This window comes from Ranitomeya imitator, chromosome 1, assembly GCF_032444005.1.
Source record: "Ranitomeya imitator isolate aRanImi1 chromosome 1, aRanImi1.pri, whole genome shotgun sequence".
NCBI classification, from domain to species: Eukaryota; Metazoa; Chordata; class Amphibia; order Anura; family Dendrobatidae; genus Ranitomeya; species Ranitomeya imitator.
In genome coordinates, this window is record NC_091282.1 from 131857013 (window position 1) to 131869831 (window position 12819).

A 12819-nucleotide genomic window follows, 5' to 3' on the forward strand; every position below is an offset into this window, starting at 1 on the left:
TCGTTCTTGTGGCCTGTCTGCCCTGCATAAGCTAAGTTCTGCTTGTGTTACTTTTGTTTGCTATTTTTTCTGTCCAGCTTGCTATATTGGTTTGTCTTGCTTGCTGGAAGCTCTGGGACGCAGAGGAAGCACCTCCGTACCGTTAGTCGGTGCGGAGGGTCTTTTTGCGCCCTCTGCGTGGTTGTTTGTAGGTTTTTGTGCTGACCGCAAAGCTATCTTTCCTATCCTCGGTCTATTCAGTAAGTCGGGCCTCACTTTGGTAAAATCTATTTCATCTCTGTGTTTGTATTTTCATCTTTACTCACAGTCATTATATGTGGGGGCTGCCTTTTCCTTTGGGGAATTTCTCTGAGGCAAGGTAGGCTTATTTTTCTATCTTCAGGGCTAGCTAGTTTCTCAGGCTGTGCCCGAGGCGCCTAGGTCTGGTCAGGAGCGCTCCACGGCTACCTCTAGTGTGGTGTGATAGGATTAGGGATTGCGGTCAGCAGAGTTCCCACGTCTCAGAGCTCGTCCTATGTGATTAGCAACTATCAGGTCATTTTCTGTGCTCGTATTCACCAGGTCCATTGTGGTTCTGAATCACCTGTTCATAACAGTACTTGGGGCCCAAAGTACTAATGCTTCTCAATAGAGGGAAAAGAGAAGTACTGAGACCATTTTTTTTTCTCTGCACTGTGTTTTGTCTTTCTTTTCCCCTAGACATCAGGGTCGTTCAGAACACAGGTGTAGACATGGACATTCAGGGTCTGTCCTCTTTGATGGTGGTTCAGAATCCTATGTTAGAACCTAAAATTCCTATTCCTGAGTTATTTTCTGGAGATAGAGCTAAGTTTCTGAACTTCAAAAATAATTGTAAACTATTTCTGGCTTTGAAACCCCGCTCCTCTGGTGACCCAGTTCAACAAGTAAAGATCATTATTTCTTTCAAAAAAATAAAGAGAAATGAGGTGGCACTCACCCGATATTGCTATACGAGAATGTCCTTTATTCAGAGCATACACTCACAGACATGTAGCGGAGAGGCGGCTTGGTGAGGAGAGGAGTGCAAGGGGAGGTAAGAGGACGTCATGGTGGGATTTCCTATGCCTGCTGGTCTGAATGAGTCTATGTCTTTGGCCATTCAGATCGATCGACGCTTACGTGAGCGTAAAACTGTGCACCATTTGGCGGTATTATCTGAGCATAAACCTGAGCCTATGCAATGTAATAGGACTTTGACCAGAGCTGAACGGCTAGAACACAGACGTCGGAATGGGCTATGTTTTTACTGTGGTGATTCCACTCATGCTATCTCCGATTGTCCTAAGCGCACTAAGCGGTTCGCTAGGTCTGCCACCATTGGTACGGTACAGTCGAAGTTTCTTTTGTCCGTTACTTTGATCTGCTCTTTGTCATCCTATTCTGTCATGGCATTTGTGGATTCAGGCGCTGCCCTGAATTTGATGGACTTGGAGTTTGCTAGGCGCTGTGGGTTTTTCTTGGAGCCCTTGCAGCATCCTATTCCATTGAGAGGAATTGATGCTACGCCTTTGGCCAAGAATAAGCCTCAGTATTGGACCCAACTGACCATGTGCATGGCTCCTGCGCATCAGGAGGATATTCGCTTTTTGGTGTTGCAGAATCTGCATGATGTGGTCGTGTTGGGGTTGCCATGGCTACAAGTCCATAACCCAGTATTGAATTGGAAATCTATGTAGGTGTCCAGCTGGGGTTGTCAGGGGGTACATGGTGATGTTCCATTTCTGTCTATTTCATCATCCACCCCTTCTGAGGTCCCAGAGTTCTTGTCAGATTACCGGGATGTATTTGATGAGCCCAAGTCCAATGCCCTACCTCCGCATAGAGATTGTGATTGTGCTATCGATTTGATTCCTGGTAGTAAGTTTCCTAAAGGTCGACTGTTTAATTTGTCTGCACCTGAGCACGCCGCTATGCGGAGTTACGTAAAGGAATCCTTGGAGAAGGGTCATATTCGCCCGTCGTCGTCGCCATTGGGGGCAGGGTTCTTTTTTGTTGCCAAGAAGGATGGTTCGTTGAGACCTTGTATTGATTACCGCCTTCTAAATAAAATCACAGTCAAATTTCAGTACCCCATGCCGCTGCTGTCTGATTTGTTTGCTCGGATTAAGGGGGCTAGTTGGTTCACCAAGATAGATCTTCGTGGTGCGTATAATTCTTGTGCGTATTAAACAGGGCGATGAATGGAAAACAGCATTTAATACGCCCGAGGGCCATTTTGAGTACCTGGTTATGCCATTCGGGCTTTCCAATGCTCCATCAGTATTTCAGTCCTTTATGCATGACATCTTCCTAGAGTACCTGGATAAATTCCTGATTGTATACTTGGATGATATTTTGGTCTTCTCGGATGATTGGGAGTCGCACGTGAAGCAGGTTAGAATGGTGTTCCAGGTCCTGCGTGCGAATTCTTTGTTTGTGAAGGGGTCAAAGTGTCTCTTTGGTGTTCAGAAGGTTTTATTTTTGGGTTTCATTTTTTCCCCTTCTACTATCGAGATGGACCCTGTTAAAGTTCATGCCATTTATGATTGGACTCAGCCGACATCTCTGAAGAGTCTGCAAAAGTTCCTAGGCTTTGCTAATTTTTATCGTCGCTTCATCAATAATTTTTCTAGTATTGCTAAACCGTTGACTGATTTGACCAAGAAGGGTGCTGATGTGGTCAATTGGTCTTCTGCTGCTGTGGAAGCTTTTCAGGAGTTGAAGCGTCGTTTTTCTTCTGCCCCTGTGTTGTGCCAGCCAGATGTTTCGCTCCCGTTCCAGGTCGAGGTGGATGCTTCTGAAATTGGAGCAGGGGCTGTTTTGTCGCAAAGAAGTTCTGATGGCTCGGTGATGAAACCATGTGCCTTCTTTTCCAGGAAGTTTTCGCCTGCTGAGCGTAATTATGATGTTGGCAATCGAGAGTTGCTGGCCATGAAGTGGGCATTCGAGGAGTGGCGTCATTGGCTTGAAGGAGCTAAGCATCGCGTGGTGGTCTTGACTGATCACAAGAACTTGACTTATCTCGAGTCTGCCAAACGGTTGAATCCTAGACAGGCTCGTTGGTCGCTGTTTTTCTCCCGTTTTGACTTTGTGGTTTCGTACCTTCCGGGCTCTAAGAATGTGAAGGCGGATGCCCTGTCTAGGAGTTTTGTGCCCGACTCTCCGGGTTTGCCTGAGCCGGCGGGTATTCTCAAAGAGGGGGTAATTTTGTCTGCCATCTCCCCTGATTTGCGGCTGGTGCTGCAAAAATTTCAGGCTAATAGACCTGACCGTTGCCCAACGGAGAAACTGTTTGTCCCTGATAAATGGACGAGTAGAGTTATCTCTGAGGTTCATTGTTCGGTGTTGGCTGGTCATCCTGGAATCTTTGGTACCAGAGATTTGGTGGCTAGATCCTTTTGGTGGCCGTCTCTGTCGCGGGATGTGCGTTCGTTTGTGCAGTCCTGTGGGATTTGTGCTCGGGCTAGGCCCTGCTGTTCTCGTGCCAGTGGGTTGCTTTTGCCCTTGCCGGTCCCGAAGAGGCCCTGGACACATATCTCTATAGATTTTATTTCGGATCTCCCCATCTCTCAAAAGATGTCGGTCATTTGGGTGGTTTGTGATCGCTTCTCTAAGATGGTCCATTTGGTACCCTTGTCTAAGTTGCCCTCCTCCTCTGATTTGGTGCCATTGTTTTTCCAGCATGTGGTTCGTGTACATGGCATTCCGGAGAACATAGTTTCTGACAGAGGTTCCCAGTTTGTTTCGAGGTTTTGGCGAGCCTTTTGTGCTAGGATGGTCATTGATTTGTCTTTTTCCTCGGCTTTCCATCCTCAGACAAATGGCCAAACTGAACGAACCAATCAGACCTTGGAAACATATCTGAGATGCGTTGTTTCTGCTGATCAGGATGACTGGGTGTCCTTTTTGCCTTTGGCTGAGTTCGCCCTTAATAATCGGGCCAGCTCGGCTACTTTGGTTTCGCCGTTTTTCTGCAATTCTGGTTTCCATCCTCGTTTCTCTTCAGGGCAGGTTGAGTCTTCGGACTGTCCTGGTGTGGATACTGTGGTGGATAGGTTGCAGCAGATTTGTACTCATGTAGTGGACAATTTGACATTGTCCCAGGAGAAGGCTCAACGTTTCGCTAACCGCAGGCGCTGTGTGGGTCCCCGACTTCGTGTTGGGGATTTGGTTTGGTTGTCGTCTCGTTATATTCCTATGAAAGTTTCCTCTCCTAAGTTTAAGCCTCATTTCATTGGTCCGTATAGGATTTCTGAGGTTCTTAATCCTGTGTCTTTTCGTTTGACCCTTCCAGCTTCTTTTTCCATCCATAATGTATTCCATAGGTCATTGTTGCGGAGATACGTGACACCTGTGGTTCCATCCGTTGACCCTCCTGCCCCGGTCTTGGTTGAGGGGGAGTTGGAGTATATAGTGGAGAAGATTTTGGATTCTCGTATTTCGAGACGGAAACTCCAGTACGTGGTTAAGTGGAAGGGTTATGGTCAGGAAGATAATTCCTGGGTGTTTGTCTCTGATGTTCATGCTGCCGATCTGGTTCGTGCCTTTCATTTGGCTCATCCTGGTCGGCCTGGGGGCTCTGGTGAGGGTTCGGTGACCCCTCCTCAAGGGGGGGGGTGCTGTTGTGAATTCTGTGGTCAAGCTCCCTCCTGTGGTCATGAGTGGTACTTCGGCTGGTTCTGTCCATGAGCTTCCTTTGGTGGATGTGAGTGGGGCTGCGGCTTCTGAGTTTCCTTCCTCAGGTGACGAGGTTAAGTCGTTAGGTGCTGCTCTATTTAACTCCACCTAGTTCTTTGTTCCTGGCCTCCAGTCAATGTTCAAGTATTGGTCTTGCTCTCTCCTGGATCGTTCTTGTGGCCTGTCTGCCCTGCATAAGCTAAGTTCTGCTTGTGTTACTTTTGTTTGCTATTTTTTCTGTCCAGCTTGCTATATTGGTTTGTCTTGCTTGCTGGAAGCTCTGGGACGCAGAGGAAGCACCTCCGTACCGTTAGTCGGTGCGGAGGGTCTTTTTGCGCCCTCTGCGTGGTTGTTTGTAGGTTTTTGTGCTGACCGCAAATCTATCTTTCCTATCCTCGGTCTGTTCAGTAAGTCGGGCCTCACTTTGCTAAAATCTATTTCATCTCTGTGTTTGTATTTTCATCTTTACTCACAGTCATTATATGTGGGGGCTGCCTTTTCCTTTGGGGAATTTCTCTGAGGCAAGGTAGGCTTATTTTTCTATCTTCAGGGCTAGTTAGTTTCTCAGGCTGTGCCCGAGGCGCCTAGGTCTAGTCAGGAGCGCTCCACGGCTACCTCTAGTGTGGTGTGATAGGATTAGGGATTGCGGTCAGCAGAGTTCCCACGTCTCAGAGCTCGTCCTATGTGATTAGCAACTATCAGGTCATTTTCTGTGCTCGTATTCACCAGGTCCATTGTGGTTCTGAATCACCTGTTCATAACAGTGCGCTTAGTAGGCAAATGGATATTTTTATTCTATCACTATTCAGTTTTAAAAATTTAGAATTAAAGATCCATCATTTAGATAATCTGGAGAATTGTCCTCCATGTTGTAATGAAATCTCATAAAAACAAAATGTACCCCATTATATTGTAAGGTGTACTATGTGTCCTTGATTTAAATATTCTGATTAGTGTAATGATGTCAATCTCTTATTTTCCGCAGCATTATTTCACTGTGACCTTTGGCCATGAGGCTCAGAAGCCATTGGAACTGAGATGTGAAGAGGAGGCGGAACGAGATGAGTGGGTGGAGGCCATACACCAAGCAAGGTACGGCAGCAGATTCTACACTTGCTGATGCTACAATGGATTTTTTATTAGAAATGCCTAATTGTTTACACAGGTGACTAGTGTTGAGCCACCCCCCTAGTGTTCGTGTTCGGTTCGGTTCGTCGAACTGGGACGTGTTCGACGTATGTTCGTCGAACGTTCCACGAACACTGTCAAACCCCATTGAAACCAATGGCAGGCAAACACAAGCACATATAAACACATAGAAAACACCTGAAAAGGTGTCCAAAAGCTGACAAACTGCTCAGAAGACACAACAAACACATGGAAAAGTCACATCTACATATAGTCATGCAAAAAGAAAAGAGGTGAAGGAGTAAAAGGAGGAGGAGACACAGATGCATGTCATGCCCTTCTAAAATCAAGAAAGGTTGAAGAAAAAATCTAAAATCACCCAACCAACACCCAGACTTCGTTAAAAAAAAAAAAATAAAAAAGAAATATCTTTAGGTAGAATGGCGGTGGGTCCATTCAGAACACTTTCCTTAGCAGACATAGTGGTACCCTCGTTGGGAGTTGTGCCATAAAAGGAACCCAGTACATTCAGACTAATCCACCATTTGTCATATCCAAGGGGCAGGTCAGTAAACCACAACATCGATGTGGAACCAAGTACAGTACTATGTATTGTACCAAATATAAAATCCAAGAAACACAGAACGCACATATAAAGCCGCACAGCTGATATAGTAATCCACAAAGTTTATCACCCGACAGGAATTAAGGGCTATATGTATTATCCACAACAACAGGGGTGCAGCTTCCAGAAGCAAATGCAAAGTCCAAAATAGAAAAATAAGAAAAAAATAGGAGCGCACTTACCCTAGTGTGGTATGCATCATTTTATTGAGACATAAAAAGTGGACAGCAGGGAGGGGCAGGATCTGCCATGGACAACGGCCGTTTCGTGCGTGCTGGCACTTCAACAGGACCCGTTGAAGTGCCAGCACGCACGAAACGGCCGTTGTCCATGGCAGATCCTGCCCCTCCCTGCTGTCCACTTTTTATGTCTCAATAAAATGATGCATACCACACTAGGGTAAGTGCGCTCCTATTTTTTTCTTATTTTACTATGTATTGTACCGCCTTTGACGAGGCAATCAGGCGGGTCAAAAAGTTGGGAAGGGGCACCCTAATAGCCAAAACAGACATTGAGGAGGTGTTCCGGTTTCTACCTGTGCCTCCAAATAGTGTCCCCCCATTGGGCTGCTTTTGTGAAGGAGCATACTACATAGATCGCTGTTTGCCCATAGGGTGCTCCATATCCTGCTCACTATTTGAGGCGTTTAGTTGCTTCCTCGAATGTGTTGTTATGGATGTTTCTTAGGCGGCACACATTATCCATTACCTCGACGACTTATATGCCTGGGCCCAAAAGATTCGCCACAGTGTGAATACACGCGGTAGTCCACCTGTGAGAAGGAGAAAGCTGGAGGGAGAGTGGACACCCCAGAGCCGAGGGGTTAGATTGAGAAAAGAATAAGGCGGTGTAGCTTGCTTCATGGGTGGGGTACTCTGCTGAGTAGCAGAAATTGCTACTAGGCCCAAAAAAGTAGTAGTAGTTAGGTAAACAGGCGGTGTAGCTTGCCTCATGGTTGGGGTACGCTGCTGAATAGCAGACACTGAAGCTTTGGAGCAGACCTCTGAATCCCAGGCCATAGTATGAGTAAACAACCCTGCAGACGACCAAACCCACCTGGAATTGACGATGGCAACGTCATGTAAAACACAGCTAGGATGACTCAATAAAGAGTCTCCATTTTTTCCAAAACTTCGGCCACAGACACCACTTAAGTGGCATCAATTTCGCCAGAGTTTTTTAAAATGGTTGGTGAGGTGATTTTCAAAAACATCAAGCTTTTAGTCTCCCTAGGATGACACAGGGGTAGAAAAGTCCTTGCGGATCCAGGATTTGTTCATCTTGATGAACGTTTGTCTGTCTACATTGTCACTGGACAGCCGCGTGCGCTTATCTGTCAGCACACCACCAGCAGCGCTGAACACACGTTCAGAGACAACGCTTGCTGCAGGGCACGACAAGATCTCCAAGGCGTGAGTGGCGAGCTCAGGCCATTTTTCAAGATTTGAAGCCCAAAATGAGCAAGGGTCCAGTTCCACAGTCATGGCATCGATGTTAACTTGGAGATACTCTTGTACCATCCTCTCCAGGCGTTGGCTGTGCGTCAGACTTCTTATCTCCTGTGGCCTTGCAAAGGATGGTCTAAAAAAATCTTGAAATGATTGGAAAAAATTGCTGTTACCACCAGATACGATGTTACTGTTACGGTTTGAGTGATGACTCGAAAGTCCCACGGTTGGCAAGTTAGAACTCAGAGATTCACTACGTGCACCACTGGTGTTTTGTGGAAAAGCAGATGATAGATTCTGTAACAGTCTCTGCTGATACTCCTGCATTCATGAATCCCTTTCTATGGCAGGAATTATTTTGCCAAATTTACTTTTGTACCGGGGATCTAAGTCGGCATTACTTCGGATTCTGACACTCATGTGTCTTACGCATCCAGGAGGACCAAGTCCTTGTTGTCTTGGTGGTGGTGAGGTGAGAATCATGCTTCCTTCCTCTGTCCTCTCCCCCCAACCTCGCACAACAGAAATTTGATCAAGGTCTCCCTCATCTGATGATTCTTCCATGCCCAGCGCCAGTTCGTCCTCCACTTCTTCCTCGCCTCCTGCACCTTCCTCAACAGTTTGGCTTCTACCATGCGCCCTCGATAATCCTTCTCCCCCAGCCTCCAATGCCAGCCGCCTTGGTGCTGCCGACCGTCTGGACCTTGGAGATATTATCCCTTCCGCATATGACTCCTCCTGTTCCCCCTCCTCCTCTTGTTCCACCACCTGACTCCGAATACTGTTTAAGGTGTGCTCCAGCATGTAAATCACCAGAATTGTCATGCTGATAATGGCATCGTCAGCACTAAACATCTTCGTTGCTATTTCAAAACTGTGCAGAAGGGTGCATAGGTCCCTGATCTGAGACCACTCCTGCAGCGTGATTTGCCCCACCTCTGGATCTCGTTGGCCCAGGCTATACGTCATAACGTATTGCACCAGGACTCGTCGGTGCTGCCAAAATCGCTGCAACATGTGCAGAGTTGAATTCCACCGTGTGGGCACATCGCATTTCAGCCGGTGAACTGGCCGGGCCATCAACTTCTGTAGAGATTTAAGTCGTTGAGCTGCGGGATGCGAATGGCGGAAGTGAGCACACAGCGACCGTGCCCTCTGCAGAAGCCCATCTAGTCTGGGATAGTGGGATAAAAATTGCTGGACAACCAGGTTAAAAATGTGAGCCATACAAGGCATGTGTGTGCCATTGCCCTGGCGAAGGGCCGCACCCAGGTTTGCAGCATTGTCGCACACGGCCTTCCCTTGCTGCAGGTTGAGTGGAGACAACCATTGATGGAACTCGGTCTCCAGAGCTGACCACAACTCCTCAGCTGTGTGACTTGCATTTCCCAGACATTTTAATGTAAACAGTTTGCACACATTATCACTGTCCCCATTGGGGCTCACAATCTTAGATCCCTATGAGTATGTCTTTGGAGTGTGGGAGGAAACCGGAGAACCCAGAGGAAGCCCACGCAAACACGGGGAGAACATGCAAACTCCTTGCAGATGTTGTCTTTGGTGGGATTTGAACCCAGGACCCCAGTGCTGCAAGGTTGCAGTGCTATCCACTGAGCCACCATGCTGCCCATGTGTAGTCCACAATAGACTATTTTTGTGTCTTTTTGTTCACAGGTATTTTTTTTTTTGCTTTGGTGTATTTTACTGACATTTATAATACAGTTATGTTATAAGGGAATATATGGTCACCACTTGAACTAGTTACCCACCCACATAGTTGTAGACCAATTAACCCTTCACTTGCCCTGCAAAGCTGAATCATGGGTTACTACGCGCATAGCTGTGGCCCCGTATGTCCTTTTTTTTAGAAAGGATAAAAAAAATTTGTAAAATTGGTTTATCTGAATTTTATTTGATATAATCTGGATGACCAATAAATGCAAACACAATTATTAGGTGTCCAGACGTTTCTTCTGGACCTTCACATTTAGTCTTTTTTGCTTTATTTTGTCTGTTGCAATATTTTACAGAATTGGCGTGCTTAAAATTACTCCTAGACTGAGAACTGTTTTTAATGGAGAATTATAATGCCCTGTACGGTAAAATTAAAATAAAATGTTTTGCCTTTCAGCTATTCAGACATCCTGATAGAGAGGGAGGTCTTGATGCAGAAGTACATTCACTTGGTCCAAATTGTAGAAACAGAAAAAATTGCAGCTAATCAACTGCGACAACAACTTGAAGATCAAGACACTGAAATTGAAAGGCTGAAATCGGAGGTATTTGTCTGTGAAGAGCTCTTGTTTACGGCGTGTTTGTATTCTTCATAATTCTGAGAAGTGACATAATCGAGCTCTTTAATAAAGAATAAAAAAATGTCAAACACGAAGCCAACAGTATAATACATAGAAAAAGAAGCAGTGCAAAATAAATGCAGAATAGTAAATGTCAGATACCGAGTGACGATAAAATGTTTTTTTTTAAACGTGACAGGTTGTCACCACAAATTCAAGAACTCTTTGATAGAAGCTGTTCTTCTGTCAAGAAGCTAAAAATTGCACTCGGGCCTTCACCGGATGTATATATGGTTTTGAGAAAGCGAAGTATTAATAAACTAGATGGTGGCCCGATTCTAATGCATCGGGTATTCTAGAATATGTATGTAGTTTATTTATGAAGTCTTCAGAATAATTCAATTTATACACAGGATTCGGCCGGCTGGCCGCGACCAATTAGCGAAGCGTGGTTTAAATTCTGTGCCAATTCGTGGGCGGACTGCGCCTGACGCTGATTGTTCGCGGCCGTGCATGACCAATCAGTGAAGCCAGGGCCGGCTCCAGGTTTTTGAGGGCCCCGGGCAAAAGAGTCTCAGTGGGCCCCCCTCTTTAACACATACCACGATTCATGATGCACAGATACAGCAGAGAAATATAGCACTGCCAAGTAGCATATAACACAGCCCACGTAGTATATAACACAGCCCACGTAGTATATAACACAGCCCACGTAGTGTATAACACAGCCCACGTAGTGTATAACACAGCCCACATAGTATATAACACAGCCACGTAGTATATAGCACAGCCACGTATTATATTGCCCAGCCACATAGTATATAGCACAGCCACGTAGTATATTGCCCAGTCACGTAGTATATTGCCCAGCCCACGTAGTAAATAGCACAGCCACGTAGTATATTGCCCAGCCACATAGTATATAGCACAGACGCGTGGTATATAGCACAGACACGTAGTATATTGCCCAGCCACATAATATATTGCCCAGCCACGTAGTATATAGCACAGACACGAAGTATATTGCACAGCCACGTAATATATTGCACAGCCATGTAATATATAGCACAGCCACGTAGTATATAGCAGAGACGTAGTGTATAACACTGCCCATGCAGTATATAACCCAGGCTACGTAGTATAGAGCACAGCAATGTAGTATATTGCCCAGCCATGTAATATATACCACAGCCACGTAGTATATAGCACAGCCCACATAGTATATAGCCCAGAGATGTAGTATATAACACAGGCCACGCAGTATCCAACACAGCCCACGTATTATATAGCAATGTGGGCACCATATCCCTGTTAAAAAAAAGAATTAAAATAAAAAATAGTTATATACTCACCTTCTGTCAGCGCCCGGATGCAGCCCAGGTGTTTACCGATGCTCCTCGTGACGCTCCGCTCCCAAGAGTTCATTGCAGACCGCTACGTCATCATCTCGCGAGACTGCAATGCATGGACCGGACCATCGCGAGGAGCGGGAAAGGCAATGGAAAGTGAGTATATAATGATTTTTTTAATTTTTTTTGTATTATTTTTAACATTAGATCTTTTTACTATTGATGCTGCATAGGCAGCATCAATAGTAAAATAGTTGGTCACACAGGGTTAATAGCAGTGTTAACGGAGTGTGTTACACCGCGGCATAACGCGGTTCGTTAACGCTGCCATTAACCCTGTGTGAGCGCTGACTGGAGGGGACTGTGGAGGGGCCACTGATGGCAGGGCAGTAGGGAGCTGCCATTTCGCAGCCGCACTGTGCCCATCGCTGATTGTTCGTGGCCATTTGACTGCAACCAATCAGCGACTTGGGATTTCTGTGACAGGCAGACGGAAGTGCCCCTTAGACAATTACGGTATATAGTAGATATGCCATTTATTAAAGCACAAACCTTTCCCAGACTCTAAAGGGGCAAACCGGCCTCTTATGTGTAAATAGCTATAGATCCCGACATGTGGGAATGCTCTGTGTGTCACAGCTTTCTCAACAATGAAGATATCTAAGGAAAGGCAGAATAGCCAAAACAGAATCTGTCACGAGGTTTTTGCTACCCCATCTGAGAGCAGCATGATGTAGGGGAAGAAACCTTGATTCCAGTGATGTCACTTACTGGGCTGCTTTGATAAATAATACATCTTTACTTGCTGCAGATCTAGCAGTTCTCTGAATGCTGAGCTCTGTAAAACCCCGCCCACACTACTGATTGGCAGCTTTATGCCCATGCACAGTGTACACAAAAGCTACCAATCAGAGGTGGAGGCGGGGCTATACACAGCTTATGAATATTGAGGACTGCATGGCAGCAGGGTTGCCAGCTATCCATAAATTCCTGGACAGTCCATAAAAAATAGGACACTTTTGCATCCCTGATTTTTTTTTTCTTTTTCCAAAGAACTTTATTAAAATGTTTAAAATAAAACAAACTGGGAAGATAGGATAGAATGGGGTGGGAGGGGAAGGAAATGAATAAAGGGGAAAATAGAGGACAATAATAGTAAATGAGATCCAGTAACGGTTCCAACCTTTTTGTATTACATCTCAAAGAAATACATTTAAGATAGAAACTCAAGCAATTAAGGATATATTTCTAACCATCTATGCCATTTTTGTGCATATTTATCAAAACAAACATTAACC

General features: G+C 45.5%; 1 protein-coding gene across 4 annotated transcripts in view; it reads left to right on the top strand.

The window, feature by feature from the left end:
- Positions 1-12819, top strand: part of RASGRF2 (Ras protein specific guanine nucleotide releasing factor 2) — a 400547-nt gene that overhangs the window by 155284 nt on the left and 232444 nt on the right. For all 4 annotated transcript variants that reach the window (XM_069751051.1, XM_069751070.1, XM_069751043.1 and 1 more), the window contains exons 2-3: positions 5663-5769; positions 10010-10157. In XM_069751051.1, the coding sequence (XP_069607152.1) occupies positions 5663-5769; positions 10010-10157 (255 nt within the window). The remainder of the gene's footprint in view (positions 1-5662; positions 5770-10009; positions 10158-12819) is intronic.